The following is a 25791-nucleotide window of genomic DNA, read 5'->3' as shown; positions in this document are numbered from 1 at the left end:
AGTGTAAGTGTAGTACGAGTGTAGTGCGAGTGTGAGTGTAGTGTAAGTGTAGTGTGAGAGTAGTGTGAGTGTAGTGTGTGTTTAGTGTAAGTGTAGTGTGAGAGTAGTGTGAGCGTAGTGTAAGTGTAGTGCGAGTGTAGTGCGAGTGTGAGTGTAGTGTGACTGTAGTTTGAGTGTAGTGTAAGTGAGGTGTGAGTGTAGTGTAAGTGAGGTGTGAGTGTAGTTTGAGTGTAGTGTAAGTGTAGTGTGAGTGTAGTCCAATGTAGTGCGAGTGTATGTGTAGTGCGAGTGTGACTGTAGTGTGACTGTAGTTTGAGTGTAGTGTAAGTGAGGTGTGAGAGTAGTGTGAGTGTAGTGTCAGCGAAGTGTGAGTGTAGTGTAAGTGTAGTGCGAGTGTGAGTGTAGTTTGAGTGTAGTGTAAGTGAGGTGTGAGTGTAGTGTGAGCGTAGTGTAAGTGGAGTGTGAGTGTAGTGCAAGTGTGAGTGTAGTTTGAGTGTAGTGTAAGTGTAGTGTGAGTGTAGTGCAAGTGTGAGTGTAGTTTGAGTGTAGTGTGAGTGTAGTGCAAGTGTGAGTGTAGTTTGAGTGTAGTGTAAGTGAGGTGTGAGTGTAGTGTGAGTGTAGTGCAAGTGTGAGTGTAGTGCGAGTGTGAGTGTAGTTTGAGTGTAGTGTAAGTGAGGTGTGAGTGTAGTGTGAGCGTAGTGTAAGTGGAGTGTGAGTGTAGTGCAAGTGTGAGTGTAGTGTGAGCGTAGTGTAAGTGGAGTGTGAGTGTAGTGCAAGTGTGAGTGTAGTGCAAGTGTAAGTGTAGTGTGAGTGTAGTGCAAGTGTGAGTGTAGTACAAGTGTGAGTGTAGTTTGAGTGTAGTGTAAGTGTGGTGCGAGTGTGAGTGTAGTGTGAGTGTAGTGCGAGTGTGAGTGTAGTGAGTGCGAGTGTGAGTGTAGTTTGAGTGTAGTGTAAGTGAGGTGTGACTGTAGTGTAAGTGTAGTGTGAGTGTAGTCCAATGTAGTGCGAGTGTAAGTGTATTGCGAGTGTAGTTTGAGTGTAGTGTAAGTGAGGTGTGAGAGTAGTGTAAGTGTAGTGCGAGTGTGAGTGTAGTTTGAGTGTAGTGCGAGTGTAGTGCGAGTGTGAGTGTAGTGTAAGTGTAGTGCAAGTGTGAGTGTGAGTGTAGTGCAAGTGTGAGTGTGGTTTGAGTGTAGTGTAAGTGTAGTGTGAGTGTAGTGCAAGTGTGAGTGTAGTTTGAGTGTAGTGTGAGTGTAGTGCAAGTGTGAGTGTAGTTTGAGTGTAGTGTAAGTGAGGTGCGAGTGTGAGTGTAGTGCGAGTGTGAGTGTAGTTTGAGTGTAGTGTAAGTGAGGTGTGAGTGTAGTGTGAGCGTAGTGTAAGTGGAGTGTGAGTGTAGTGCAAGTGTGAGTGTAGTTTGAGTGTAGTGTAAGTGGAGTGTGAGTGTAGTGCAAGTGTGAGTGTAGTTTGAGTGTAGTGTAAGTGTAGTGTGAGTGTAGTGCAAGTGTGAGTGTAGTACAAGTGTGAGTGTAGTTTGAGTGTAGTGTAAGTGTGGTGCGAGTGTAGTGTGAGTGTAGTGCAAGTGTGAGTGTAGTGCGAGTGTAGTTTGAGTGTAGTGTAAGTGTAGTGTGAGTGCAGTCCAATGTAGTGCGAGTGTGAGTGTAGTGCGAGTGTGAGTGTAGTGAGTGTGAGTGTAGTGCGAGTGTGAGTGTAGTGCGAGTGTAGTGTAAGTGAGGTGTGACTGTAGTGTAAGTGTAGTGTGAGTGTAGTCCAATGTAGTGCGAGTGTGAGTGTAGTTTGAGTGTAAGTGTAGTGAGTGTGAGTGTAGTGTAAGTGTAGTGCGAGTGTGAGTGTAGTTTGAGTGTAGTGTGAGTGTAGCGCGAGTGTAGTTTGAGTGTAGTGTAAGTGAGGTGTGAGAGTAGTGTAAGTGTAGTGCGAGTGTGAGTGTAGTTTGAGTGTAGTGCGAGTGTGAGTGTAGTTTGAGTGTAGTGTAAGTGTAGTGCGAGTGTAGTTTGAGTGTAGTGCGAGTGTAGTTTGAGTGTAGTGTAAGTGAGGTGTGAGAGTAGTGTAAGTGTAGTGCGAGTGTGAGTGTAGTTTGAGTGTAGTGCGAGTGTAGTGCGAGTGTAGTGCGAGTGTAGTTTGAGTGTAGTGTAAGTGAGGTGTGAGAGTAGTGTAAGTGAGGTGCGAGTGTGAGTGTAGTGTGAGTGTAGTGCAAGTGTGAGTGTAGTGCGAGTGTGAGTGTAGTTTGAGTGTAGTGTAAGTGTAGTGTGAGTGTAGTGCAAGTGTGAGTGTAGTTTGAGTGTAGTGTAAGTGTAGTGTGAGTTTAGTGCAAGTGTGAGTGTAGTACAAGTGTGAGTGTAGTTTGGGTGTAGTGTAAGTGTGGTGCGAGTGTAGTGCAAGTGTGAGTGTAGTGCGAGTGTAGTTTGAGTGTGAGTGTAGTGCGAGTGTGAGTGTAAGTGAGGTGTGAGTGTAGTGTAAGTGAGGTGTGAGTGTAGTGCGAGTGTAGTGTGACTGTAGTTTGAGTGTAGTGTAAGTGTAGTGTGACTGTAGTGTAAGTGTAGTGTGAGTGTAGTCCAATGTAGTGCGAGTGTAAGTGTAGTGCGAGTGTAGTGCAAGTCTGAGTGTAGTGCAAGTGTGAGTGTAGTTTGAGTGTAGTGTAAGTGTAGTGTGAGTTTAGTGCAAGTGTGAGTGTAGTTTGAGTGTAGTGTAAGTGAGGTGCGAGTGTGAGTGTAGTGTGAGTGTAGTGCAAGTGTGAATGTAATGCGAGTGTAGTGCGAGTGTAGTTTGAGTGTAGTGTAAGTGTAGTGTGAGTGTAGTGCAAGTGTGAGTGTAGTTTGAGTGTAGTGTAAGTGTGGTGCGAGTGTGAGTGTAGTGCAAGTGTGAGTGTAGTGCAAGTGTGAGTGTAGTGTAAGTGTAGTGCGAGTGTGAGTGTAGTTTGAGTGTAGTGTAAGTGAGGTGTGAGTGTAGTGTAAGTGTAGTGTGAGTGTAGTGCAAGTGTGAGTGTAGTGCAAGTGTGAGTGTAGTTTGAGTGTAGTGTAAGTGAGGTGCGAGTGTGAGTGTAGTGTGAGTGTAGTGCAAGTGTGAGTGTAATGCGAGTGTAGTGCGAGTGTAGTTTGAATGTAGTGTAAGTGTAGTGTGAGTGTAGTGCAAGTGTGAGTGTAGTTTGAGTGTAGTGTAAGTGTGGTGCGAGTGTGAGTGTAGTGCGAGTGTGAGTGTAGTGCAAGTGTGAGTGTAGTGCAAGTGTGAGTGTAGTGTAAGTGTAGTGTGAGTGTAGTGCGAGTGTAGTTTGAGTGTAGTGTAAGTGAGGTGTGAGTGTAGTGTGAGCGTAGTGTAAGTGGAGTGTGAGTGTAGTGCAAGTGTAGTTTGAGTGTAGTGTAAGTGTAGTGTGAGTGTAGTGCAAGTGTGAGTGTAGTGCAAGTGTGAGTGTAGTTTGAGTGTAGTGTAAGTGAGGTGCGAGTGTGAGTGTAGTGTGAGTGTAGTGCAAGTGTGAGTGTAATGCGAGTGTAGTGCGAGTGTAGTTTGAATGTAGTGTACGTGTAGTGTGAGTGTAGTGCAAGTGTGAGTGTAGTTTGAGTGTAGTGTAAGTGAGGTGTGACTGTAGTGTAAGAGTAGTGCGAGTGTAGTTTGAGTGTAGTGTAAGTGAGGTGTGAGTGTAGTGTGAGCGTAGTGTAAGTGTAGTGCGAGTGTGAGTGTAGTGAGTGTGAGTGTAGTGTGAGTGTAGTGTAAGCGTAGTGCGAGTGTAGTTTGAGTGTAGTTTGAGTGTAGTGTAAGTGAGGTGTGACTGTAGTGTAAGTGTAGTGTGAGTGTAGTCCAATATAGTGCGTGTGTAAGTGTAGTGTGAGTGTAGTTTGAGTGTAGTGTAAGTGTAGTGCGAGTGTAGTTTGAGTGTAGTGCGAGTGTAGTTTGAGTGTAGTGTAAGTGAGGTGTGAGAGTAGTGTAAGTGTAGTGCGAGTGTGAGTGTAGTTTGAGTGTAGTGTAAGTGAGGTGTGACTGTAGTGTAAGTGTAGTGTGAGTGTAGTTTGAGTGTAGTGTAAGTGTAGTGCGAGTGTGAGTGTAGTTTGAGTGTAGTGTAAGTGAGGTGTGACTGTAGTGTGAGTGTAGTCCAATGTAGTACGAGTGTGAGTGTAGTGTAAGTGAGGTGTGAGTGTAGTGTGAGCGTAGTGTAAGTGTAGTGCGAGTGTGAGTGTAGTGTAAGTGTAGTGCGAGTGTAGTGTAAGTGAGGTGTGACTGTAGTGTAAGTGAGGTGTGAGTGTAGTGTGAGCGTAGTGTAAGTGTAGTGCGAGTTTGAGTGTAGTGTAAGTGTAGTGCGAGTGTGAGTGTAGTTTGAGTGTAGTGTAAGTGAGGTGTGACTGTAGTGTGAGTGTAGTGTGAGTGTAGTCCAATGTAGTACGAGTGTGAGTGTAGTGTAAGTGAGGTGTGAGTGTAGTGTGAGCGTAGTGTAAGTGTAGTGCGAGTGTGAGTGTAGTGTAAGTGTAGTGCGAGTGTGAGTGTAGTGTAAGTGTAGTGCGAGTGTAGTGTAAGTGAGGTGTGACTGTAGTGTAAGTGTAGTGGGAGTGCAGTGCGAGTGTGAGTATGTGTCCTGACTTTAGGGACAATCAAAAGGCCAGTACCAGAGGACCTCAGGGTCCGCGAGGGTTCATATGGTAAAAGCAGATGTGAGAGATAAGAAGACCATTAAGACCATTAAGACATTTAAAAACCAATAAAAGAACTTTAAAATCGATCCTGAAACACACGGGGAGCCAGTGCAGCGATTCTATCACAGGCTGCGCTTAGATCCAGTAGCACCAGGACTGAGAGCTTTTGGGAGTCCCAGTTACATCTAAGATCATTTAAAACCTTTAGGAGAGCAGTCTCTGTGCTGTGGTTCACCCTAAATCCAGACTGGAATATCTCCAGGATCATTCAAAAAGTCATTAATCTGAGTAAAAACAAGTTTTTCTAAAGTTTTACTTAAAAATGGTAAGTTGGATACAGGTCTGTAGTTATTAAAATCATTACAATCCAAATTGCTCTTCTTCAGAAGGGGCCTCACCACCGCCGTTTTAAAGGCAGCAGGGAAGACGCCCAACTGAAGAGAGCAATTCATCATGTATAAAAGCTCAGCTTCAAAAAATCCATAAAGTGAAGAGGGGATAAAATATCAGATCTGATGGTGCTGACTTTCCCCCTGAAGTGGTCTGCAAACTGCTCACAGAGTGAGTCTGTGGGGGTTCTTTGGGAGCTGTTAAAATCAGGGTTAAATAAATGATCTATGGTGGAAAAGAGGACCTTGGGATTATTTTTGTTATTACTGATTCTTTTGGTGAAGTATGAATTTCTTGAATTCCTTAACGTATTATTGTACATTTTAAGTTGCTCGCAAAGTATTTGATGGTTGATAGTATTTTTATTTTTCCTCCATCTCCTTTCTGCTGCCCTGCAATTCCTTTTGAGTTTTTTGACTTCTTCGTTTCTCCGGGGTGACGCATGTTTTACGTTAATATTTTTGGTGGTGAGTGGAGCAACGGAGTCAAGGCTTTTCTTCAGTTTGCTGTTAAAATGATTAAAAATAAAATCGCAGGGTGCAGGTAAAATCACAGGGGGGCATTTGTCTAAAACCCTGGTATAATTTGCAGCTACTTCAGAGGTTAGATAGCGCCTCCTCACAGTTCGCACCGCTGAATAAAACCGGTGATGTTAAAAAACACACAGTAGTGGTCAGAGACAGCCAGGTCAACAACAGAGGACACGCTGGTGGACAGCCCGTGGGTGATGACCAGGTCCAGAGTGTGTCCTCTGTTGTGAGTCGGCTGCGTGACGTGCTGGGTAAAATCCATACAGTGAAGAATGTTTAAGAATTCTTTTGCTGCAGGGTCAGAAGGATTATCTATGTGCAGGTTAAAGTCACCGGTTAGAATTATCATGTTATATTTTGAGTGTATGTTTGTTAAAAACTCTGAGAATTCCTTGATAAAAGCAGCGCTGTCTTTAGGTGGTCTGTAAACTGTGACCGATAAAACTGGAGGGCTGCTAAAAACATGGAATTCAAAAGAGGTAAAATGGTCAAATAAAATGTGTTTGGTGGTGAGTGTGTTGTTGGCTAAAGATGCAGTCCCACCACCTCTCTCACCACTTCTAATAGAAAAAGAGAAATTAAAATTTGGTGGGGAGGCTTCAGTGAGAACAACTGGTGCATCCGAGCCCAGCCACGTTTCAGTTAAAAATAAACAGTCAAGTTTATTATCTAAAATTAAATCATTAATAATAAAAGACTTGTTCCACAGAGAGCGGACATTTAAAAGTGCCATACTGATCGAGTCTGGTGGATTTTTGACAGCAGAGTTCAATGGATGTTGACATCTTTGAAGAGGCTGGAGGTTATTAATGTTTTTGGAGTTACTGGATTTATGATGATTCTGTTGCTCTCTGTTTGTGATTATGACGGGTATTGTGTTGACTGTGGGAGAGAGAGGTCCGAGTCCAGAGTTTTGTGTATTACTGTTAAAAGTGGAACAAATATAGGAGCTGGGACCAGGGGGACATCAGTCAGTGGCGGACAGATCAGCAGGTAATGTCGGTTTGGGGTAGTGACAGGGCCGTGTGCGGGGGTGCTGTACGCCAAATGCCAAATTGGCGGACAGCAAACGGCGTCCCCAGGTGTTGAGGTGGAGCCCGTCTGCCCCAAAAAGATGCCTCCTCTCCCAGAAGGCATCACAATTGTTAATAAAACCCACACCGTGGGAGACACAGGCGGAGGGACTCTTAAGTTTATTTCAGTTTTAGGCGCTAAACTATTTTATTGGGCTTAAGATAAAATCATAGTTTGAATTCAGACGAGCCATTAAACATTAATGGTGTACAAAACAGTGACAGCTACCCAGCTCTGTTCACGAGGCTCCTGCCTACGATGCCGTAATGCTCCGACAATCGGAGCGGCTTCGTAGCTTAGCAAAGTCGTACTGAAACATTTGACAGATTTTCGTGTAGCACATAACGTCGTTTCGAGGTCAGTAAACACAACCAGAGTTCATACATAAGGCTCACGGGATTATAAGGGGCTCTGTCGACTTTCAGAAAAATCAAAGGATTGATTTTAAGTGTGCCGTATTTTCCAAACAACACGGTAATAACGACGGCCCGCTAGCATGCTCTACCAAAAATAGTGCTTTGTTGTGTATCTGAGGGACGAAAGCTAAACCAGTTCCACACCACTGAAGCTGCAGCATTTTTACAAACCAGTTCAGGTTCATCTGTTTCATTTAACGACCCGCTCTCACCCTTATTCTCCGCCGCCATGTGCGTATGAAAACAAAGGCACTGCGCGTTTTACCCATATTCTATTGCAATACTTCATTTTCTTATCGTTGCCCAACATTATACCGGTGTTACCGTGAACGGTGGCCCAGCCCTAGTTGTAAAAGCAGTGTGGGACTGTTCGATGCACTGAGACTGGAATATTGCTTTCAGGTTATTGTGACATTTTTTTCCAAAGTACACAGTAAATATTTGTCACAATGTGACAAAATGTCAGAATCACTGTTAAGAGAGCTGCGTGGGATTCCTGTTATACATATAATAATAATTCAGATTTTGTGTAAAGTCTTTTGTGATTTATGGTTGCCTGAAGTCTGGGGTCCATAGAAACCCATTAGGCTCCTTGCATCTTTGCTGAGACACACAGCAGGTAGACTGCAGTTTAATCAGACTGAGAACAGGTGACTCAGCCAAGTTATTCCACCTTAAAAGCTCTTTGGTTGTTTTATCCATGTGTTTAGGATCACTGCCCAGCTGACCCATGAAATGTGCTCCAATAAGGTTTTATGCCTTTGAATTAATGTGTACAAACACAACGCTTCTGTATAATTCTGCATTCATTCGGCTGCTTGCTTTTGTGGGTGTGGGATATCCACTGGCAGCCATGCATGCCCAAACCACAACCTAGCCTTAGTGGTTCTGTTTTTTGTTATGGGGTTTGTGCGTGTGCTGCATCCTCAAAGGTTCGAGCCTGAAGTCTTCGCTTGATCTTTAACAAAGAAACATGTCTGTCTAAATCCTGCACAGCAGTCTTGAATTACTCTGCAGCCATAAAAGGGATTTTCTTCACCATGCAAAGGGTTTGTCCTCATCCATACACGTGTACGACTCTGCTGCAATCTTATTTAACATTTTCTAGTTTAGCAGTAATCACCAGTTTTGTCAGATTGTTGGCAAATCGTTCGACCTCTCAGCGACACAGTTTTGCTTTTTAGCCCCTGCAAGATAAAACTGATATAAGATTGCACGGTAACAGCATTCAATCTAAACTACATGTGAGCTCTTTGTTCATAAAATAAGTGACTCACAGGTGCCTGAGATCCATTTATTAGCTCAGCTCCATGCTACATGTGCACTTGTGCTTCCTTTAACCTTGTGGGCTGTTTCGTTTATCTCCTGAGGTCTCTCAGAGCACTAAACCCTCGTAATTAGTCTCAGTGGAAGGAAGCAGTTTATTACAGTCTTCACCTGTCTGTAATAAAAGCATGTGTGTGCATGTTTGTGTTTCTGTGTATAGTTGCGAGCCCACGCAGTGGACCTGAATGGGAATCAGGTGGAGAACCCCATCGACATCGTCATTAATGTCATCGACCAGAACGACAACAGACCAGAGTTCACTCACAGCATCTTTAATGGCTCCGTGCCCGAGGGATCCAAGCCTGGTACCAACACACACACACACACACACACACACAGAGTAACTTTTGGATTACATCATTCCTTCCCTGGCATATGTGTGCTGACTTGCTGTGTGCTTCCCTGCAGGATCCTTCGTGATGACGGTGACAGCAGTGGACAAGGATGATCCAAAAACTGCCAACGGGATGCTGAGATATAAAATCCTTTCCCAGAATCCCCAGAGCCCCTCCTCCAACATGTTTACCATTAACAACAAGACTGGTGACATCATCACTGTGGCGGCAGGCCTTGATCGGGAGGTGTGTGTGTGTTAAATGTGGACATTTTCTAACGCTCATATCTGAATCCATATGGAGCAGCTGCGTCTCAGCCTGAGAGTGTGTGTCCAGCCTGCAGCATAAAGACAGCTTTTTAAAGTCTTACGTCAGTAGAGCTGAATCCCATCTGTCTGAGGCCGTGCTATCTGCACGCCAGCATTAATAATCACTGATGAAGTCTGTTTTTAGAGGTACCTACTGTTCTCACTCAGCTCTGTATTTTAGCTCGTCTGTGATTTGCAGGTCAGATTAACCCTGTTTACCTTATAAAAGCAGGTGAGCTGAGTCTCTGTGCCAACAGCCAGACCTGCATGGCTGAGATACCTCTGTCTGTAACACCCACCGTCACTGATGTTAGTTATTAACCCTGTAAGACCCAACCCATCGAAACATAACCAGAAAATTCAGATTTTTTGGAACTGAGACATTTTTTAACCCTTATAACAAATTCACACCATTTTTTTGCTCTATCATGTTGTGTAATATATATTTCTGTTATATATTTATTATATATTTTTGTGTCGCATTTGAAACATTGTTGTTAACAAAACGTTTCCAAAAGAAGAAGCAGAGGTCTGTTTTTCTCTGTGATGTGACTGCTGGGGAGTCACAGTGTTCCAGTGTTTCCGAGCTGCAACTGGAACTTTAAACTGAAGCTTCTGACCTAATCAAGCTGCACGGGGCAAAAAACTGCAACAGCTATGATCTGGAACCAGAAGCCGTCATCGTCAGTGTAACCAAATCACAGCAGCTGCACCTTCAGATGCAACAATGAGGAGCAAACATCTAAACTGCAAACATGAAAAGTGCTGAAATGACACACATATATAAAATGTAGCACGATAAGCTAATGGAGACATTTCAGAAGGAAGCCCCACAAACAGTAAACTGCTCTGGGAGCCGGTGTAAGGAAGCCAGGCAGGACTGTCGCAGCTGCGTTTCCAACCAGCTCTAATTCTTGTGATGTTTGTGCCTCACTGAGTCCAACGTGGAGCAGAAACTCAGTCTGGATGTGATAAAATCTTGAATCGTAGTTCCATCGTAGCTAAAAGTCATAGTTGCAAAATCTGCATGTTTGATATAAGGAGCAAAACGAACAAACAGTTTAACTGGAGGGCAAACTGAATCTGGGCACACTGGGGACTCATCAATCAGCGCTAAAGCTGCAGCTGTTATTATAGTACAAAAAAGCCTGCAGTAACTGACAAAGTAATCTGCACTCGTCTTTTGTTCGCAGTCAATCAACCAAACTTTATTTGTGTGGCAGCTTTGGTGCAGGTTCCTCTTTCATAGGTGACTGACAAGCTGATAATGAGATAACACAGACAGCGTAATAATAGAGAGCAATTAAAAACAGAATAAAAGCATCATCACAGAAAAGAAAAAATGTGCCGTAAACAAGGACCGAAGATTTTAAAAGCCTGAAAAATAGCAGAAAAATCCAACTTTGCAGAAAGAAGAAAATAACAGAGGAAGTAAACAAGGTCAACAAGCCGTGATGAGGTCGAATTAAGTGTACATGTGAAGATTTCAGCAGCTTAAAAGTCTCCATCACTTTTTACACTTTATTCTTTTTAAATTTCAGTTTAAAGAAAAAAGGATGAAACTCAAAGTCTAAACATCGTCTCTGTCAGGTGATGTGCAGCTCAGTCATGGTGTTATCATAGAGCAGCGGCTTCTGTAATTAAGGTCTGACATACATTAGCAATCAGTTTTAGAAAAAGGATCAGCAGTGGGCTGCCCTAAAAATGAGATGATTGTGCTGTCGAAGCAGAAACGGTCTTACATTAGCACAGCGAGTGAGTGTGAACCAACTTTGCAGTCATTATGTCTCTGAACATTATTTTTAAGTAGCACTGCCTAAATCATCAGCTGTAATGGTGATTAGACAAAATGACAGTCCCCTTGTCAAACGGTTTTAATTAGATTTATTTCCAAGTCATATAATGCGCAGTGGGACACTTCAGTCTGCAGAATAAGTGACGCTTTCTGTTCTGTGATTCCAGAAAGTCACGCAGTACACCCTGATCATCCAGGCCACGGACATGGAGGGGAATCCCACCTACGGCCTTTCCAACACTGCCACCACCGTCATCAGGATCACTGATGTCAATGACAATGCTCCAGAGTTCACCACAGAGACAGTAGGTCCACACACACAGTATGCTGGCTCTGCGTCAGCAAACAGGGGCGAGGCAGCGTCGTGTAAACGACACTAAAGCTCTCTGAGCTTTTATTGGCAGCAGGCAGATGGTGGAGGAGTGAAAAGCCAATGAAACATCCAATATGTTTATCCTCCTCAGTAGAGCTGAACAGGCTGGACAGGAAGGAGCAGTGTTTGTGGGAGATGTGCTCTTTATTCTCAGATATACCGCGCTCGGCTCTGCGTGACAGGGAACTGTTTGCAGTGGCAAAGCATTGTTTGTTTGTGATGTTCACCACAGCTTTGTGTATCGCTGTGTGGAGTCATCGAGTCTCTGCTCTTTCAGTTCTTCGGAGAGGTTCACGAGAACAGGGTGAACGTGATCGTGGCTAACCTGACCGTGACAGACAAAGACCAGCCTCACACTCCGGCCTGGAGCGCCGTGTACCGCATCATCGCCGGGGACCCCACGGGACGCTTCTCCATCCCCACTGACCCCACCACCAACGAGGGCCTCCTCACTGTGGTCAAGGTGTGGTTTGGATGTGCACAACATGCACACGCACACAAAAACACGAGAATAAGATGCTAACTCTCGAGACTTGCCTGACGAATAATGTTCTCACAGAGCAGCAGCTGTGCTCGACCATCAGTGTGGTCGGTTTGTAACATCCAGAGAGCAGAAGATCAGGATGTTTATACTGTCTGACATGTTCCAGAGAAACATGATGAGATGATGCTTAAGGTTGCACGTGTTTCCTTGACATCGGGCATCATCGTCGTCCTTCGCTTTGTCTGTGCAGCCCATAGATTACGAGAGCACCCGTTCCTTCATGCTGACTGTGGAAGCGGAGAACGAGGTCACGCTGGTCCGCGGCATCCACTTGCCTCGTCAGTCCACGGCAACCGTCTCTGTTCGAATCCTGGATCTGAACGAGAGCCCGGAGTTTCGCCCAAACCCGAAATCCATGCGACTGGAGGAGGGTCTGTCGGCCGGGTCCATGCTCACCACTTTCACTGCGCAGGACCCCGACCGCTACATGAGACAAACTATCAGGTAAGAAACTCCTGGAAACTCTTCAGAAACTTTTCATTTGTGCCAGTGAGGTTGAACTACAGCACTAAAATAATCCTTAAGTATATAATTACAGTTTGTAATTTAACAGTAAACTGTTGAGCGGGTTTAAGTAGAGACGTGAATGTATGTTTCAATGCAATTTGATAAGAAGAACATTTAAATATGTGGAGCCTTTTCATTATTTAAATTAGTCTCACGTCTATTAGAATAATCAGCGACTGTCATTGAAAAATGTGCCACTGGAAGGAAATTAAAATCTGAGTAGAATGTAATTCACCCTCCAACATTTATGTATTTTTCTACATTTATTCAGTGCACGTCTGCATGTTGATGGCGTGCTGTAGTGAGATTAAAGCAGAACCTGACGTGCTCATTCTTCACCTTGTTTTAGAGAAAATTCGTCGAGTGCGTCTCGTGTGAAACTGAGAATTTATAAAATGTATTCAATTCATGGAAGGTTTCCAGTTAGACACAATTTTAGACTAAATCAGCACGTCTGTGTTGCTGTTTGCTCTGCTGCTGCTCACATAGTCGTCGCAGAGACGTGGACGGCGTGTACGTGTGAGAGAACAAAGGAGGCGCAGCACTGCTTCTAACCTTCCTCAGTAATCATTTTACTTGTAAATACATCCAGAGTCCAAGCACAGCCATCGTCTTGACCTCGCACACGCGTGTGTGTCTGTGTTTGCATATCTTTGTGGGGACAACATGCCGTCCCGTCAGTTTGAAGGCCTAGTTGTAGTGTCAGGGTCAGGCTGTGGTTCATCTGGAGAGAAAGCATCGTGTCACTTAGATGTCCCCACATAGATATGAAAACGTGATTGTTGTGTGTGAAATCACAAACCTCTGAGGTAATTTGATGATGCAGATTTCAGAATTATAGGTTGAACACTGTGAAGATTTACCAACTTTAACAGCTTTTCTGAAACAGCTCTTGCTCAGTGACGCACACCAGCCAGCGTGCCGCTCAGCGAGCAACAACTCTGAGTTTTCACATGACAGACATTATGTTACTCTCTCAGCATGAGGTTTGTGAGGCATTAAGAATGTGACCATTGTCAGCGTGAGCAGCCGCTCCTCCTCTGTGACAGTTTTCATTTTCTTCTGCTGGTCAGGTTTCATTTTAAACGCATTAAGAGACTTGCATCTTCCATCTCAGGCCACTTTTCAGTCCCCATTTTCATATAAAAGCTAGATGAGTGCAGATGCAGGTTTCAGATGCTGCAGCACTCATCCAAACGCTCAGCACAGCAGAGCGCAGAAAGCCTGCAGGACTGATGCTTTTGTCCCGATCCTTCTTTCTTTTACATCCCACTATTTGTTTCTAAATGTAGTGCTGAAGTCTTTGTAGCCTAGCAACAGCCAATAGTGGACGCACACTGTGCTCACAAAAACACGCACACACACACAAAGCGAGTTGTGTATAGAGTGGGCCAGCAGAACGTTTTTGCTTTTGTTGCTCTGTGTTGTGTGCGTGCTCCTCGCTTAGTCATCTGTGCTGCTCTCCGTTTTATCTCACCAATTACAAACATACTAAATGGATCATGTTCCCTTTCATGCCTGCTTCACGGTGACTTTTTGGCTGACCTGTTTTCATTTGTTGAAGCTGTGCCGTTTGATCCATGTGCAGTGTTTGAAAGATGACTTTATGCTAACAGCATTGCAGATGCATGACTAGAGTCTCTTACATGAATTCATTTCATCCACAATTTGCAGGAATTTGCAGAGCTTTTATTGGTCTCTCCTTGGTTGTTTCCAATCCCAGTAAATATAGCATTCTTTCACTAACAGTCTTTCTTTATCGTTTTTAAGAGAGTTAACGTTTGAATTCATTCCTGAGAGTAAATGAATGAGTTGTGGCTGCCTTGAGAGAGCGTGCCGCAGTCCCCATACATCAGCTCCCAGTGGCTGCTCGGCGAGCAGCCAGGGAAGCAGATAAAGAGGCCTCTCTGTGGTGGCTTCTCATGCTGGCTCTCTCTCACCGAACACAGGTACTCCAAGATGTATGACCCTGCCAACTGGCTGGAGATTAACCCGGCTAACGGACAGATTTCCACCATCGCCATTCTTGACCGAGAGTCTCCATATATCAAGAACAACCACTACAACGTTACCTTCATGGCATCTGATAACGGTGAGACCTACAGGCTGTGCTGCTGTCCGGCAGTAACCCATCCCCCACATACAGAGGTGGATTGTGCTCACTGTGCCTCAGTGCTCTTTCATTAACTGCACTAGTGCTGCTTCACTGTGGAGTCAGTGTCACAGTGCAGCTCCTGGTGCAGGAAGTGCTACATGGAAACAGCCACGAGCTGGTGTTTGATATTTAAGTAACAAAGCTAACGATACAAACTGTTAACACAGCAGGTTTTTGGCATCACTGATAACATGGTTTTGTTGAATTGTGCTTCTTGGTAAAATAAAGAACATTTCAGTGATTAAACCACTAATATAACTAACCTGTTAGTATAAAAAGGCTTCCATCTTCCTTATCTTGATAACTACAGTTGGTAGCACAAGTCTGTCACACTCAGACCCCCCAAAACCAGTGTTCCCACTGCTGAGTATGTAGGAAGTGCACTCTATGTTCCTCGATGGTGTAGTCGGAGCAGTCACAAAGACTGATGCCAGAGCTAGGACCCACTTTTTAAGCAAACTTGGTTGCAAAGAGGGCGCTGCATCAAAAACTTTATGATTGCTCTGGTTGCCTGCAGTTTGCATCTAGTTTGCATGGAAGTTTGCATGTTTGTGTCCAAACATTCACTAACTGCTACACACTCCTGGGAAAGGTGCAACACAAAAACCAAAGATGAAAAATGTTCAAGTTCAGAGTGAAAATGGTTTGAATTTGATTCACACAGCTTCTGTTCACAGTTACCTCTCAGAGAATAGTTGGCGAGTGTTTGGGAATAAATCAGATGTTCCATGCAAACGACGTGACAGCGACCACAGTACTCAGAGGCGGTTTTCCTAGCAGGTCAGGGAATATACATTTCTCCCAGATGGAGGAAGACCTCAGTAGGCTGCATGGGTACATCCCAGTGACGAGGATACTCACTAATTAGTATAAGCAGCCGAAGCTGTTTCTTCAGGTGAACTGTAGGAAACTGTTGTCTATGCACAGGGCAGTGGATTCACTGGACTAACACCAACTACTGCTACATAGGCACAGATGGCTGCAACTGGGCATCAGCAGATTAGCCAACAGGTTAAAGAGCATGAAAATCAGCTGCACCCATCTGTCACGAACCGAATGAATAAGTCGAAGAATAAACTTTAATATAGTCAGGTGCATTATTTAATAGAAGAGCACAGTTTTATGGAGGAAATTCAAACCCAGGCTATAAACAGGTTTATTTCTGCTGTAAAGTTGGCTGGTTTCACACCGGGACTGATTCACTTTTAAAGCCACTTGAGGGACAGACCGCGTGTTTTGGCACTTCTTGCTGAAGTAATCTTGTATTTGATGCATCATAGTTACTGTTTCTCAAACATCAGGCCAGCAGGATGCCCAGTCACATACAGAGCCTGTGAAACTGCTTCAGCATGCTGCCCGTGGTTTACAGAGTTCGGCCTTGTCCTGCGGTGGACACACACCCTGTGAGCAACAGATTGTTCCATCTTTATTCAATTATGCTTCACCTCTTGTAGGACTACACAGACGGTCTGTTGGACACAGGACTCTCATTGATTACTAATGGAGATGTTTTCCTGCCTATTTAGTGCACAATTTCCAAAGTCTCCCTTTTGTTTCTGATCACAGTTGTTCTTTATAGCCACAGAAAAGAGAGAAAAGAGGATTCTCTGTTCAAAGTGGGAAATTGTTGAAGGGGAATGTCATTCAGCAGCAGCTCAGTGCATGCAGTCCACCATAGACCCCTCTGCACAGAGAACCCGCTGTGCTCCAGCTTCCTGCTAACTGACGGTCTTAGCACTTTCTCTGCCCTTGTCTCTCTCACACACACACACACACACACACACACACACATGCACAGATATGCACAAAAAGCCCAAACACAGAGACAAACACACAAGCTTGTGCTGCAGTCTGCAGTGTGTTGGTGGTCACCGTATGTGCACGACCACCAGCTGTTGTTGAACACACTGTAGCTCCTGCTGTGTTCAGTACATTTTTAATCATTGATTAATCACAGTAAACAATGGCGTATCATCATGTGTCTCCACACGTTGCTCTGAGCATCGCGGATCGTTGAGGATTGTTTAGTCAGACTGGAAGTAAGGTGTGGATCTGTCGAGGCCTGTTCCCCACAGTGTCACATTAAGCAGCAGCGTAATAAAAGAACACGGTCGGGCCAACACTGAGGCTCACTCATGTGTTTGATTTGTTTTTGCTCACAATGAAGTTTAATGGCACAAAGAGAGAATATACATGCAGGTGATTCAAATGCAACACCTCTCACTGCTGCACAATCTGCACATGTGCAGTGCTGCATGCACTTTGTTTTAATGACTATATCTCAAACTGCATGCTCCAGCACAGTCCCCTGCAAAGTAATATGTCTGATTTATTACAGGAAGCATCATTAGAGCTATTATGTGACTAATATTTCTATTATTTATTTTTAGTTGTGCTTTACAGAGGAAATTGTTCCCACCATGTTTCCTTTGCTTCCTGTGGGAAAGGAAAGTGAAAAAATCAGCAGATTTTGGTTCAAAGTACAGTCAATATGTGTCTCTTGCAAGTCAAAGGAAAGACACAGAATACAACCATCATGTTGATAAGGAAACCTTTCACTATAGATGAAATATAAAGCAATCATTTATAGAGCCTACATATGTGAGAGAGAGATTGTATTGTGAAGACTACCTGACGTGTAGTTTTGTTTTTTGAGAAAGGTTTATAGGCTGATAATGGAGAGCTAATTTATGTTAAGAAAGATTTCAGCTTGAATTTGTCTCAGTTTGCAGCATCTCCTGCAGCATCACACCTCAGGACCACGTATAGAAATGAACTTTAGCCACGTCTGGTGCAGTAAATGTTCTGTGCGATAAGCAGAAGCAAATGCATCCACTGCTTCATTTACTTTCCTTGCTGGTTTGCAGGTACCCCCCCTGCCAGTGGGACAGGCACCCTTCAGATTTACCTGACTGACATAAATGACAATGCGCCTCACGTGTTCCCGCCGGAGGTGGAAATGTGTGAGAGGCCGGAGCCCAATGCTCTCAACCTCACAGCCAGCGACCCCGACCTGAGTCCCAATGCTGGACCCTTCGCCTTCGAGCTGGCCAATCGTCCCTCAGATGTACGTCGCAACTGGACTCTCCATCGCCTCAACGGTCAGTACTGCATAATGTTTCCGTTTTTCATTGTACTTTCATTCAGTCTGTCTGTGGGAGGAATTCCTTCAAGATTTCAAGTCGTGCAAATCTCTCAGTGTCAGTCAGAGATCATGAGATAATGACAGTATCACTTTCCAATAAGCTTGAGAAATTCATTTGCTCTTTCAGTGCCCTGATGGTCCAATTGCCTCTCTACATATGATAATGAGGCCCAGTAAAGGTCCACTAAATCAGAGCGGCACCCTGTGATGTTAGGCCAAGTCAGGCTGGAGTCACAGAGATGTCAGCGCTGCTGCCTCGGGGTTTGAGGACCGGCATTAGATGATGTAACACCTGATGTAAATGTCATTATTATGCAGCCAGGTCGCTGGTCAGGTGGAGCTTCTCATCCTGCGGTGCTTGATCTCCCTACACCTCCTTTGCCTCTTCTTGACTCGTATCATTACTGAGCTGTATGAAAACATCTGTAACAGTTCATTGAGGAAAACTTCACAGTGTGGGCCCAAGCTCTTTTAGCTTTTATGTTTTTGTCGTTCATACATTTATACTTTGTGAGAAACAGACAGTAGTGATGTGGACCGACTCCAGCTCCAGTCTGCAGCTCCAGTGTTGCTCTGCAGCTTTTCCACCTACTACAAACTCTACAGAGCTGTCACCAGCTGCAGTACATCACTGTGGAGTCAGAGTTCATCTGACAGCTGGACAGGAAACTCTGGAGTTCACCACAACAGTGACCTGCTCGGCTAACAGGGAGGAAATGTAAGACAGGAAGAACCGGGCTAGCTGGTTAGCAGCAACTGAACCTGACGCTCTAAACCAAACTAAAGCATTTCAGACTGTAAAGTATACTTGTTCTCTCCACCCAAGTGTCTGTGTAGCTTATCATACGTAGCATCATAGAGGGTCAAGTATGGAAGACAATTCTGAAAGAGCGAAAAAGCAGGTTTGCTTGTTTGTTTGTGTTATATTAACGCCAACGTTAGCTCGCTTTGTCGTAGAACATGTTGGTGTAATATGATGAAAGCTAGACTTAAAACAACTATATAAACCTGTTGTATATGATGTGTGGGTGACTGCAGTTAGAATAGACCTGTCTATACTTAATGCACTCAAAGCCATCAGGCTCTGGACCAGTGAACATACATAAATACATTTTGTGCAGCGATTAAAACTCTTGTGACACATTTTAGGTATAAAACAAGCGTTTCATCTTTGGAAACATGCCGCAGTTTATCGAGATACTTGCGATTTGCACATTAAACTGTCCGTTAGCACTGCTTTCAAACCATTTGGTCTCTGTTAAGAAACACAATATAAAGAGGAAAAATCATCATCTTTCTCCTCTTAGCTAAGAGCTCCATCTCACACTCAGCCCCTGCTTGCTGCACTCGGAATCAAATGTCTGGAGAGCACTTGCACTTTGTGGCAGGCACTATTTAGAAATGAACATTTTATTCTCCTTTTGACTTAAGTAGTTCAGCACTAAATGAGTTCAAGCCTCGGGTGAAATGTTCTGTTTGGATGTCACGTTCTGTTTCAAATGGTATCCTTGAAAGTAGGTAAAAGGAAGATGCATGAAGCTCTTCTCTTTATTTATGGTGGAAAGCTTTTTGCAAAGGAAAAAAGTAAAAACATTTGTTGTTAGTTTGCTACCATAGTTGAACAGCTGGAAACGTTCCCTGTAACCACCTCCAGGAGTCGGGGACAGTGACTCATCTGTATCCATCCCTGTGTCATCGTAGGTGAGCATGCCCAGCTTCGACTGCGGATAGGTTTCCTGGCCAGTGGGCTCTACGAGGTTCCCATCACAATAACAGACTCTGGCAACTTGCCCATGTCCAACACATCCTACCTGAGGGTCAAAGTGTGTCAGTGTGATCACCATGGAGACTGTGTGGACATGGAGCGAATCATCGCAGCTGGACTGGGCACCGGAGCGATCATCGCCATCCTCATCTGCATCATCATCCTGTTAGGTGAGCCCTTACAGCCCAATTCTGTCTCACACACACGCACACGCACACACACACACACACACACACACACACACACACACACACACTCTCATTGATTTAAATGAATTCCTTGGAAACATCCCCACATCCTGACAGTAACTCCCACTTGCCAGTGTGGGAACCTGTCAGTCTCCTGACTGTCCTGAGGCCTTTTTCTTACCCGTGGTTATGAACGCAGATGTATTTGGAAAAAGCTAATAAAGCTAATTTGCCAGCAGACGGCAGCCGGTGGTTTGGACACTGCATTTCAACAAATGCTGTCTGCAGAGGTCTGGGCAGTATATCTAGGCACCTAACCGTAAGGCTTCTGTTTGTGACGCTGTGTGGAAACGTGTGAGGGGCAGGCACACTGTACTAGAGCCTGACTGAACAAAACCAGAGAGAAGCCAGAATAAAGGGCAGAAGAACAGAACCTGATGTCTGATGGCTGAGCTGATTCTATCCATCCGATTCTCAGGCCTCGTATGAGGTGCTGCGTGCGACTTAATAAATGTCACATCTGTTGTCATGATGTCTCTGTTCTGTGCTGAGATCTTGCAGCTGCCTCGAGCCCTTTTGCCACATATAAATTACTGCAGATGGAAATAATCTGATTTCCAGAGTGAACTAAGATTGCTGCAGAAATGATATTTGACTTATGATGACATTGTATTCAGAAAATAAATAATATCACAGGAAGTGGCTCGAGCCGGTCAAACAAGGCAAAATAAAGCCAAGCACTCAGACCAGATATGTGGTAATAAACGATCACATTTATCACTGCTGTGGATGCTCCTTCTTCAGCTGTTTCATTTACTGTCGATCTGTTTGCAGTTTCATCCTCACTGGCAGCATCAGTCTGTCCATCAGTGCATCACTTTGGGTCAAATTAAATATTGAATGGACTGCTGTGAAATGTTCTACAGACATTTATGTTCCTGTGGAGGTGAATTATAATCACTTCATCGGGTCACAATTTTAATCTATCGAGTGCTTTGGCTTATGACGAAATACCTGCAAAACGAATGACTTTCCCATCATCCTCAGCTGTACTCGTGTGTGCATATTGTGTTCACAGGGTACTTATTTCTAAGTATAGTTGTGTCCAATCAAATTACCAGAAATTAATTACTGTGCTTGTAAACCTTGGGTCAGATACTGTTAGATTGCTTCAGCTCAGTGGTGCTGATAGAGTTGTGGGTCTTCAGGTTTGTAGCGAAGCTGCTAAACCCTGTCTGTTCACTGCACCGCCGACTGCGTGTTAATGATCGTCTCTGTGCAAAATACAGCAGCTATTAAATATGCGTTCCTTTCTGTGTTTGTAAATGCATGGACAGAGGCCGCGACAGCAGAGCTAAAGAAACAGTTCAGTTTGCTGCTGCAGCTCAGCGACAGTCACTTCCTATGAGCCAGCAAGACGTTTCAGGCCTAATCCAAAGTGTTGGTGTCACACGTCTCAGTTTTTCTTGAATTATGTCCTTGTTAGCAAGTAGCACTTGATGTGCTTGGACACTCTGAGTGGCCCTTTGAGCTGCTTCCTCAGCACAAAGCTACAGGTGACAGAAGAGCAGGAAAGCAAACAAAGTCAGCCTCATTGATCACTCAGCTGAAGCACTGCAGAGTGTTCTTATACAAAGAAGAGATCTGAAGCCTGATTTAACCACTGAGTCACACTTTTAAAGGTTTTTTAAAGAAATAAACACAGAGCTCTCACTCGGGTTTCACATGATGGATCAAATCAAACTGTTTGATTAGCCAGTTAGAATAAAAGCATTTGGGCCAGCTAGGAGACTTTAAAATAGAGCCATTGCCAAAGCTCTGCAGGCTACAGGGAGCTGTGGCAGAAAAATGATTAGTGCAGCAGGCGACATTCAGGGCCAGAGAAGCTTTAATGAAATCTGCTGTACTATATTTTAATAACTGCAATCTTACTGGAAATTGTAATGTCACCTCAAGTTACACAAGGCATGAACAAAGCATTCAAATCATTATGACGGCCATTTTTGTGCACAAAAACGCCGCCACTGATAAAGTCTGGCTGTGCCGAGAGGAGGTCAAAGGGAGTCGGAGGAAACAGCCACAAGCAGGAGAGCAGCTCATCAATATGCCTTTCATGGACCTGATTCAGGAACTGAGGGACAACGAAAGCAGCCGCAAGAGGAAATACTGAACTGAGGTTGGAGCACTGAAAGACATCACAGTGAAGAGTTTCAGATTTAGAGCTGAGTGAAGTCAGATCAGTTTAAATGAAAGTCCTTGATGTGGGGAAGATTCAAGTGTCCACCACTAAAGCAGCTTCATTTCAGCCTCTGAAGGTTTCTGGTGTTTTACTGGAAATGCTTTTGTGTAGCAGCAAAGACAGCAGGGCTGTCAGTATGTTTATTACCATCTTTATAATACATCTTTATTTTAAATAATGCCATTACCATCAGCTCGTGACCATAGACTGTATATAAAAGATGGCTGCAGCCCTGTGACATGTGGCTACAGTCGATGAAAGGCTGGAGTATCGACTTATAAATGAACACCAGCAAGCTACGTTCATAAACAGTATGGGTGCAAACAAACATGCGAACTGGTGCCAAGTAAAGGACTTGCTTTAATTTCACTCACCAACACTGAAGCACAAACGTCTTGGGCAGGCAGCACGCGGTGTCACCTGTCAGGTAACTGCAAATACTCAGAGGCACAAACAGCACAGAGATCCAGCTAAGCTGAAGCTGGCAGGGAGCAGCAGAAGAAACTGCACACGTGGATGCCAGTCAGACTAAATGCTCATGTCATCTCGACACTTTATGGCTGTCCTTGGTTTTACAAATGAAATTCACAGCCTCCTTGCTATTGCTCGTATCCACACCCTGAGCAAAGTGTGGCTGCACATCACTTTGGTTGCATGCTTATCTAAGGGTTAGCACAGGTGTCATCGTTTACTCTCCCCGCTCAGTCGGTTTCAGTTTCCATCCACAGAGAGGAAGAGAGGAGGGGGACGAAGAAGCCTGTCAGGGCTGCTGCCGTTGGAACTTCAGTTGTATATTAATATGCGTTTAACCGACTGGGATTCCTTTGGTCAGCTGGAGGGAGCAGCAGTGTTTAAATGTGTAGCTGACAAGCACACATATGCCTAACTTAAAGGGTTTTTCAATCATATTATATCAGGATATAATGTGTGCTATAGTGTGGGCCCCTGGTGGGCCGTGACGGTACTGCAGGGGAGTCATGTACAGTTACGGTCACCTGTTTATATACATTTATGTATTTATATAAAAAACAAATTCGTTATTTTGAGATATTTCTCATTACTTTGACCTAAATCTACAGTTCTTGAAATGTGTCCCTTGGTCTGAACACTTTGCATATGACTGGGTACCAACACCATTTATAACCAGCAGCCTGGGTTATTTATGATTTTGGAATAAAACCAAATGCATCAATGTCTCTTGTATTTTGAATAGAGTCAGGCTTTAAGACAAGCTGGGCCCCATGATTTTCTGTTTATATGGAAACGGCCATGTTTTATCTTTTTTTGTGTGCTTCTTTGGCCAAATTCAGAACTCCATATTTTGTGACCTTGGTGGCCAAAGGTCATTTGCAGCACTTTCCAGGGTGTGAAGTATTCTCCTTAGTTTGATCTGTTTTTCAGAGAAAGTTGCAAAGCTGCATGTGTCTTTACATCTACCAGCTCCCGGGCCTGAACACCTCCAGATGGGAAGTTTAGGTCTCAGACTGAGGAACATTTCCCACATTATGGGATGATGTAAATTGTGGAGCAGCAGTGATTTGCATTCTAAATAGACTGGATGTGTTGTCTGGTGTCCTGTTGAAAGGCGGCTGGGTGAATAGCATCCAGCTTTTGCTGATGGTTATACTGAGAAATGTTACTAATGGTGACATTATCGGCTCTCGGGGGTTTCAATTGTCATTTAGAATTTCTCTCAGCATCCTCGTGTGTTTTGGCCTGTGCAGGTACATTGGTGCAGGTTCATGAATGCAGGCGCACCCTGAGCTGTCTCATAAATCCCTCCAGATTAATGTGATCAGTAAGACAGAGAGATTCACACTGACTTTTAAAACCCACCAGCTGTCTCAAAATAAGAGCTGAAATCCCAGCGTAGGGGAGCAAGTATTTTAAAGAATGGAGTGAAACATGCAGCTATTTTGTATTGAACTGTGACTGTGTACAAGGTACTTGAGGAGATAACAGGGGCTTTGCAGTGGTGATTGAAATCTTGCATCAGAGATGATGAAGTCGGTCTCCTGGAGAACTGCCTCGTGGTTAAAATAGTGAACCCGTCTGTAAAAAGACAGATGTGAAACTATAGATCAGGAGAAAGTGCAGCGTTTCGATTTGATGGGACAGCCATGCGTGCTGCTCTCTGCTGTTTGTGCAAAGTTCCACATTTCGGCTTCAATTCAAATGAAAATCAGGCCCATGCAGCAGCTGCTTTATGGACTGCATGTTTATATCCAGTTTGAAGAGAACTGAAGGTGACAGACACAAACAATGGAAACATAATGATATTATATTATACAAACTGCATGTGAGATGTTTCACTGCTGCTACACTGCCACAGCAGAGACGCAGAGAAAAGTGGGAACATATCTGCAAATTCAAAGAAACCAAAGGCATATTTACAAATCACTGCTGGCATAACTGACATGCATGTCGTGTGAGCGAGGCAGCATGTGGTCTGCAGGTTTAACAAATGTCTGCTGATGCTTTCAAAGGAAGATGCAAAACAGAGGATTGCTGAAGGTCTCGTCACAAACGTGTAGCTGCTAACTAAAGCAAAGTGACTTCATTGCTGTGTTTTAGGGCAGGGAGATGTTTTTTGACAATACTGGGCCCCAGTGTAACATCATACTGGGACCACTCCAGCTTAGATATCTGACAGAACCATATCTTATATATCTGTGACTATGGGATGGCTCAGTATGTCAGTGGATGGGTCTTTTTTCAGTTTTCTTTCCTACTGTGAGTCAATGGGGGGTTTGTAACGGAGCCTCTGATTGGTAGATTTGTTCTTTCGGTCTGAGCTAAACATGAAACAGTTGGTGGTCTCTGAAGCCCTTCATGGAAACTCACTGGTGCTCACTGAGGTCTTCATGTGTCCTCATCTGCTTGCGTCACTCTTGCGTTGCAGTGCTGGTGCTGCTGTTTGTGATGTGGATGAAGAGGAGGGATAAGGAACGTCAGGCCAAGCAGCTCCTCATCGACCCGGAGGACGACGTACGAGACAACATCCTGAAATATGATGAGGAGGGAGGTGGAGAGGAGGACCAGGTATACATATGAACACTTCATGTTTTTGTAACTGTTTATATTAGCCTGCTTCCTTCCATCACTGCCATACAGCAGCAACACACACACACACGTCTTCAGATAGAAGACATAAAACACACACACACTCTGCCTCTCTGCAGTTTTCAATCATCTGTCCTCCAGCTAAGATTAAGTGTACTACAAAGAGGACCTCGAAACAGGATTAATTGCTTTCTGTTGGAGAACAATTTCCTGTGTCTCCACACAACTTTTCTGCTGGTGCCAAGCACATAAGCGGCTCCGCACTTCTACTGCGGAAATGTTTAACCCCTGTTTACCCAGCCGGCCACACTCAGGCCTGTTTTGCTTTCTATAGAAGCGGCTCTCTGCGAAACAACAAACGTTAAACTGTGAATGATGTAGGAAGTGTGTTTAAAAAATGTGAAAAAACATGCAGGAGCACGCAGGCTGTGGTTCTCAGGCTGCACCATTTTCTCATTTGTAAGTCCTTTTGTTTAGCGCCTCTTCTCCTGCCTGCTGGGCTTTTATTAAGTCTTCAAACTAACTGCAGTCAAAATGGAAGCAAGACCATGTCAGCGGTAATACAGAAGCACTGGTACTCGCAGAAAGCGTAGCTTGAAGTAATATCGATGCTATGCTTTAGTTTCCTTCAAGTATCGGAAATAAACAGCAGAGTCAGTCGATTATTAGCTGTGGAAGACTAACAATGGTTTGTTTTTTCATTTTTGTGATCATATTTATGCTTCTCTAATAATAAATGTAGAATTTGGCTTAGAAATATTACACCAGTCTAATCAGCAGAGTCATAAAGTAAGCTAACATCGCGACGAGGTAGTCTCCTGAAAAAAAGCATCTTATTTTGAAGGTGACCTAAAACACAAACAGAAACATGTTACAACATGACACTACAAGTACACAAATACAACAGCAGATTCAACAAAAAGATAAATAAATGTGTCCTTTGTAAGATGACCTGAAACAGCAGAAAGGGAGGGAAGATTATTCTGGTCACACGGCGATTCATTCTG

The 25791-nt window shown here is 44.1% G+C and overlaps 1 protein-coding gene across 1 annotated transcript in view; it reads left to right on the top strand.

Annotated features, from left to right (window-relative positions):
- LOC146372694 (cadherin-2-like) overlaps positions 1–25791 on the top strand; it is a 101034-nt gene that overhangs the window by 57981 nt on the left and 17262 nt on the right. Inside the window, exons 6-14 of the mRNA XM_084953551.1 lie at positions 8528–8672; positions 8776–8948; positions 10973–11110; positions 11456–11641; positions 11913–12166; positions 14179–14321; positions 17252–17485; positions 19231–19464; positions 24624–24763. Coding sequence (XP_084809677.1) covers positions 8528–8672; positions 8776–8948; positions 10973–11110; positions 11456–11641; positions 11913–12166; positions 14179–14321; positions 17252–17485; positions 19231–19464; positions 24624–24763 — 1647 coding nt within the window. The remainder of the gene's footprint in view (positions 1–8527; positions 8673–8775; positions 8949–10972; positions 11111–11455; positions 11642–11912; positions 12167–14178; positions 14322–17251; positions 17486–19230; positions 19465–24623; positions 24764–25791) is intronic.

Source organism: Perissodus microlepis, chromosome 15, assembly GCF_051167445.1.
Source record: "Perissodus microlepis isolate ML-2025 ecotype Zambia chromosome 15, ASM5116744v1, whole genome shotgun sequence".
Lineage (NCBI taxonomy): Eukaryota > Metazoa > Chordata > Actinopteri > Cichliformes > Cichlidae > Perissodus > Perissodus microlepis.
The sequence above is the reverse complement of the archived record's forward strand: the minus strand, read 5'-3'. Positions and strand labels throughout refer to the sequence as shown.